Here is a 7,268-nt window from a genome sequence, read left to right on the forward strand (position 1 = left end):
CACGCACGCACGCACGCACACACACTCTCACTCAAACACACACTCAAACACACATACACACACCTCACACTCACACACACTCTTACACACACACATACCCTCCAGAGTGTGGTGACTCCCTCCTCCCTAGTGATTCTGATGAGGGCATTGAAGACATTTGTGTAGCCCCTCCTTTGATCTGGAGGCAACCTGGACAAGCAAGAGATAATGGAGGAGCGATATTTTATTAATGGTTTCATTATTTTAATAGCGAAACAAGATGATGATGATCATGAAGATTTTAATATTTTAACACAATCAAATATTAAAAAGTGTTCTTTTTGTATCATTTAAATAATGTTATATCATTTTTTAATTGAAATTTAAAAATAAAAATGGATTCATTTTAATTTTAGTTTATGTAATTTTGTTATGTGCTATTAGTTTTTTTCATATTTCTATTTAGCTTTAATTTACTTTTAATTTCAGGTTTAGTTTTAGTAATTCAGTACTTTAAATTAAAACGGTAGGAAGTCAAAATTTATAATTTTCTTACGTTTTTGTATTTTTCATTTTTTAATCTAATATTTATGTTTAATTTTAGATTTAAATTAACAAACCAGTTTTTAATAGTTTTATTTACCAAAAACAATATATATATATTTTTAATTTGAATGTTATTCATAACATTACTAGCATATTTATGCATATTACTAGAATACTGGCTTTTTTTAGTACTTATAAAGCACATATTAAAGCCTTATTCTGCAAGAGCATATTTTAGATCCATTAATCCGACCCATACCTAAACTTAACAACTACCTTCAGTGGCGTAAGTTTGTCTTAAAAAGTGGTGGGCACGGGGGGAGGTTACATCTGCTTTAAATATTACATAAATTATACAATTAAAAATATTATTATCTACAAATTATTTAACTTATTGCAAAAATAAATATAATATTCAAGCGCTTTTATGACAGATAAGTAACCAGTGCATGAAATAGTCATTTCATTGCATGCTGATTCCTTTTACGGGATACAAAATATTTTCTTTGTGCTCAGACTCTGTATAACACAATTTAATGCAGAATTTTCACAACCAAGCAATGCTCGCCGCAGGCCTGGTTTTACAGAGGTGCTAGAGGAAGCATGCTCAAGCTGAAGCTGTAATAATAACATATTAGCCAAACAGATTTGGCAAACGAGCAGCGCCAGTGAGCATCTGTGTTTGCGCTACGGAGAGCATCAAAGGTTTCTATTTCCAATGTGTTTTGACTTGAGTAATAAATGTAAGCGTTCACAGACATATCCGTTTCATTTCATGAATGCAGTGGAAAAGCATCGCTCAAAATGCCTCTGATTTTGTGCAGTGCAGAGTTCTGCGCACTCGCGAATCCTCTTATTACAACAAACAAAGTGTAAACACGATGTAAATATGAGATTCATTTCGCAGTGTAGAGAGATTCGTTGATTTTAACGGAACTTCTTCGTAAGATCGCAACACAAAAACCTAGTGTTTCACAAGTCTAAAAGGACACGTTTTCAGAATTATCCCATGACTGTCCTGAAGCAGCAGTGTTTGGTTAATTTGGTCACTTTCGGGAAACAATGTGTGAGAAAGTCAAATGTGACCGTGGAGCACAAAAGCAGTCTTAAGTCGCTGGGGTATATTTGTAGCAATAGCCAACAATACATTGTATGGGTCAAAATGATACATTTTTCTTTTATGCCAAAAATCATTAGGATATTAAGTAAAGATCATGTTCCATGAAGATATTTTGTAAATGTCCTACCATAAATATAGCAAAACTTAATTTTTGATTAGTAATATGCATTGCTAAGAACTTAATTTGGACAACTTTAAAGATGATTTTCTCAATATTTAGATTTTTTTGCACCCTCAGATTCCAGATTTTCAAATAGTTGTATCTCAGCCAAATATTGTCCTATCCTAACAAACCATACATCAATGGAAAGCTTATTTATGCTGTATATATCTCAATTTCATAAATTTGACCCTTATGACTGGTTTTGTGGTCCAGGGTCACAATATGGGGTGTAATTCTATCCTTCTACCTCCCATCAGCCGTCATTCGAATAAGCGCCACCTCGGCCGGAGTCCCAATGAAGGCCCCTGTGGCCCCGGCGGTCATCCCGATGAGAGCCTTCATGAAGAAGTTAGGAGGTGTGCCATCAGCTTTGGACATGCGCTCAAACAGGACGGTGTAGATGCCCAAACGGGTCGTGGTGTAGGTAGCCTGTCTCAACAGACCCGCAGAAAGTCTGAAGAACACGGGACAGAAAAAGACGGAGGCGTGAATGCAATAAACGCGCAGCGAGACAAGAATGAGATGTTTAATCGGATATTTACTGCTTGGCTCCATCTACAGTCACTCAGTAAGGAAGTCCAGCTAGAGCTCCCTAGTCTCTCACATCCAGTGTCTGGTACAATTAATCTTAGAAAAACAAAAAAAGCATTCATTCAGTAATTCATTGAACTGCAGTAGCCTTCTGAAACCTCTAAGCTCTCTATCTAATCTCTCTTGTTGGCTTGCATCTCGTTGAGCCTGTCTTTCGTACCCGGTGTAGATCCCGCCGATGCCCTCGTTGCGAAGGATGCTGGCCACGGCATGGAAGCTGGTCTTGTACTCGCGAGCCTTGGAGCCCTGACCGCTCAACTGCATTCGGTTCTTCACCAGATCCAGCGGCTGCACAAACACCGTGGCACCCATCCTGGAAGTCAGGACGAATGCACATTAGCTTAATCACTTTTTACTTTAAAGTCCTAGTCCTACTTAAATTTTAATTTAAACTCATGTAAGGGTATTATGCCTTTAACATCTACACGCAAGGACAACCTGTTTATGAAACAGCACTGATTTACAGGTCTTGAGTGCTGTCTTACATTTGTCAGAATTATTAGTATAATTTTTTATTTTAATTCTGTCATTTTTGTGTTTTCAGCAAATGCCAGCTGCTCCTCCTGTAATGAAATGGCATTTCATGATAAATCAGACACATTTAACCTCCTGAGACTCAGAAAAAAAAAGCTGTGTGAATTTATATGTCATTACATTGTCTAGAGCACGAGAAAAAAATGTAAATAACAATTTTGAAAAATGATATTTTATTCATATGTTATGCTATGTGCACTGTAGAGGACACCAGGACTCAAAAAAAAAAAAGCCTGATTAACAGCTGTTTGTCCTGGTGTCCTCTACAGAAGACCAGTATGAAAATTATGCCATGTTTCGTAACAAAAAGTACATATTCTGATTTTAAACCCCATAACATTTTGCTGAGATGTTGATTTATGACAAACAGTTCAAATATTAGCCAGATTTAAATGATAATAATTACAAAACATTATCACGTTTCCCTAAGAGTGCTAAATCTGATCGTTCTGTCAATATCAGTCTCACCCTCACCCTCACACACACACTCACACACTCACACACACACTCTCACACACACAAACTAACGTTACAGAAACCAGACACGCTTTGTGCTGATCCTCTGATCATTAGCTGATGTCCCTCCCTCATCAGTACCCGCTCATTCAGCTGATGCCCGGGCCTCAGAGCGCGTACGTACCCAGCCAAGCCACCGAAGAGGAACTTAATCGATTTGGGCGAGGTTTTGGGCCTGGTCTTGGTCGTGTCCGCTGCGGCTGCCATAGCTCGGTGCTGGTTCGGGTTTCTGGAGGACTCCTGCGCTGCTGTCGCTCCGCTGCGTACAGCAAGGTGACTCGCCCGGACCAATCACGTCGAGCGGAACACGCCCGGACCAATCACGTACGACTTTTCAGGCGCTAGCCGAGTACGTACGTGACGTGTAGGTTTCGTGTAATTTCTCTTAAAGAGACAGACACATTTACCTAAACATGACCCTGGAGCACAAAACCAGTCATAAGGGTCAATTTTTTGAAATTGAGATTTATGCATCATCTGAAAGCTGAATAATACGCTTTCCATTGATGTATGGTTTGTTAGCATAGGACAATATTTCAAAATCTGGAATCTGAGGGTGCAAAAAAATCTAAATATTGAGAAAATCATCTTTAAAGTTGTCCAAATGAAGTTCTTAGCAATGCATATTACTAATCAATAATTAAGTTTTGATATATTTACGGTAGGACATTTACAAAATATCTTCATGGAACATGATCTTTACTTAATATCCTCATGATTTTTGGCATAAAAGAAAAATGGATAATTTTGACCCATACAATGTATTGTTGGCTATTGCTACAAATATACCCCAGCGACTTAACACTGCTTTTGTGCTGCAGGGACACATATGATTTGGATTGAAATTGAATATCTTATATTTAAATGTATAAAACTAAAAGATTCGATTCTCTGGTAAAGATATATTTTTTGTTGCATAAAAATAAGAGTTTGGAGCAAAATTCGGTGATTCATTTAATAATTACGTATGCGAAATACCCAAAATTGACTAATTATAAACCTAACATTACATTATTTAAAATTGAACGCAAGCATTACACGGAAGCCTTAAAATGTCTAAGAAATAAAAAAGCAAAAAGGATGCATAGAATCCTTTTCTTATGAAAATCTCTTGTACGTTATCCCCTGCAGTTTTTTGTTTTTATTTTTTCTCCTTTCTTTCTTTCTGCTTGTTCCTTTGATGCTATTATAAATGTAATTTATATAAATACTGTGATCCTTTATATGTGTATGCTATGTTACGAAATAAAAAGAGAGAGACACGTCTTTTATCTTCGACTGTCATCCATGAAAAATAAAGATATCGCTCAAATTCATTTATTGTTTTGTCTGTATTGTCGAACGATTCGTTTATTCAGTTGTGTTTTAATGCATCGAGTTGTACATTGTTATTACTAATTTTCATTGGCATTACTGACACCTTATATTTTAAGTTAATAACATATGAATGGCTATTTTAAAGTTTGTCGGTGTCAGTGTGGAAATATTGTCCAGTTACTTTTCTCTGCGCTGCTCACAACGAACCAAACACAATCTGTGATTACTGGATAATGTACAGTGCATATACTGTACATGCATCACAAGGGAATTCTGTAATTTTGAAGAGTATGATCAGTCAAAAAAATACCTTTCCAGTTTTATATAGCCTACTATGACTAAGTCATCTAAATTAACACCATGTAGCCTACTTACTATAGACAGGGGCAGACTTACCCATTAGGCAAATGGGGCCCCCAAAAGCCAAGGGCCCCTAAAATGCTTTTCATATACGAGATGCGAACAGTTGCTGTTTACGCTGTTTATTATCACGACAACCGTCTGCGTGTCCGAGCTGAACGTGCTTCTACACTCTTAAAAATAAAGGTGCTTCACGATGCCATAGAAGAACCTTTTTGTCTAAATGGTTCCATAAAGAACCTTTAACATCTGAAGAACCTTTCTGTTTCACAAAAGGTTCTTTGTGGCGAAAGAAGGTTCTTCAGATTACAAAAAGGTAAGAAAGAGATGGTTCTTTAAAGAACCTTTGACTGAATGGTTCTTCTATGGCATCGCTTGAAGAACCTTTTGAAGCACCTTTATTTTTAAGAGTGTAGTGTATCCTGCTTGTAGCAAATGAAAATATCATGCATCTGAGGCTGTAATTAAATATTGAGCAACAGTGCGTATTATATGTTAATTGTTTTGAATGCCGCTACGTTACTACGCAGTTACTTTTTTGGTTGATATAATCATTAGGTGTGTAAATGTATAATTTCCTTTAAATTTGTAGTTAAAATAACTAAAATGTAGTAGTAGGCTACTTGCTCGTAATTATGCACAATTTAATTTTATTTCTATAGTGAATGCACGTATTAGAATATCGAATGTTCTTGTTGTTTTTTCCGGCCTTTCTTGAATAATCATTTTGTTCTATTCTGTCTGGTCATCCAAATGCAATGTAATGATTTAAATTCATTACTGTGTGTTATGTGTTTTCAATGACTACTCCATTTTTTCAGTGTGAGTGTTGAGGTGTGAAATGTTGTCCAGATCAATAGGTCCAAACCACTGCTGAACCGCCTACACTTTAATTGTGTAACTTTTCTCAGCGCTGCTCAGAATGGACCAATCAGAAACGTTTGTGATTACTGGATACATTATTATTTTTTTCTGTGGCTGTTAAAGTGTCTCAGAGTCATGCACCGGGTTTCTGTCCAGTCCCAGCAGCATCAACAAAAACATATGAAAAACACAAAGAGCAGAAAGCGATTAAATTGAGCTCTCGCTTTTCAATACTCAAAGTGGCCCCTGAAAGAATAACACTTTCATCAGCTTTCAGCAAACTAAAAAAGGTTTAGCAACATTTGCCTTCTAAAATAATGCAACATTGCTTCCTGCTGAAAAGAAGTCGTTTTGTCTTCGACCTGATTTTGTTCACTATCATATCTAGCTATGAAAAGTGCTTTTTGAATATCAAAGCAATAAAACCTGTCTCCGGAAGAAAGCAATAACTCTTGAATTTCCATTGAAGATTGCAATATACATAAAATATGTGTAGTTTCATACACAAAAGTATCAACAATGTTTTTGCACGATACCATTTTTCTTTTTTTTTTTGGACATAGACTTTAGTAAAATCATTGGGATCTTTTAAGAAGAATGTGATGATTCAGTACAGTGGTATTTTTCTAATTAAAATGGTATAATCATCCGAGGTTTAATGCCGTCCAGGGAAGATCACTGATTTAATTTAAGACAGATGGATGTCTGTAATATAATGAATTGTAGCATGACAATAGGGGGCATCCTAGGCTCTTGCAGTGATTTGACATTGTTTCAGAAGCAAGGTCGTTCTTTCATTGTCTGATGAATCTGACGGAACAAGCGCAGACAGTCTCACAGAACCGCTCACAGACTTAATGCTGTCCCTGGAGCAGATATATACTTATTTACATATAAGAAAATATACAGTAGGCTATATAAAACACACAGTATAAGAATCTCTATGTGCATATATACAGATACGTGAAGTAATACAAGGCAGCATTTAATGTGCAAAATATGCAATTTGCTAAATAAATAAATAAAATAAAAAAGATCAGTCCTTGTAATGCAACAATATGAAACAATGTGTGCTAAATCTTCTGTAGTTGAACAATAGCATGCATATTCTGGTATTGAATGTTGAAATTAGCATAGAAGAAGAGGCACTTACTGTATGTTATTTCTGCGTGAAAATGTGTGAATGCATTGTAGTATACCCTATTTATGTTCATGCCTAAGGCATGGAATATTTAAGTTTATTTATAAAGAGTACAACTGTGTATGTTTGCAGCCATG

At 36.2% G+C, this 7,268-nt stretch overlaps 1 protein-coding gene across 1 annotated transcript in view; it reads right to left on the bottom strand.

Annotated features, from left to right (window-relative positions):
• Positions 1 to 3,769, bottom strand: part of LOC107702890 (mitochondrial 2-oxoglutarate/malate carrier protein-like) — a 15,206-nt gene extending 11,437 nt beyond the window's left edge. The window contains exons 1-4 of the mRNA XM_016505331.1: positions 3,574 to 3,769; positions 2,560 to 2,712; positions 2,056 to 2,262; positions 99 to 189 (exon numbers count right to left, since the gene is read on the bottom strand). Coding sequence (XP_016360817.1) covers positions 99 to 189; positions 2,056 to 2,262; positions 2,560 to 2,712; positions 3,574 to 3,656 — 534 coding nt within the window. The 5' untranslated portion in view covers positions 3,657 to 3,769. The remainder of the gene's footprint in view (positions 1 to 98; positions 190 to 2,055; positions 2,263 to 2,559; positions 2,713 to 3,573) is intronic.
• Between the last annotated feature and the right edge of the window lie 3,499 nt (positions 3,770 to 7,268).

The sequence above is a fragment of the Sinocyclocheilus anshuiensis genome, unplaced genomic scaffold (assembly GCF_001515605.1).
Source record: "Sinocyclocheilus anshuiensis isolate Anshui unplaced genomic scaffold, SAMN03320099.WGS_v1.1 scaffold238, whole genome shotgun sequence".
NCBI classification, from domain to species: Eukaryota; Metazoa; Chordata; class Actinopteri; order Cypriniformes; family Cyprinidae; genus Sinocyclocheilus; species Sinocyclocheilus anshuiensis.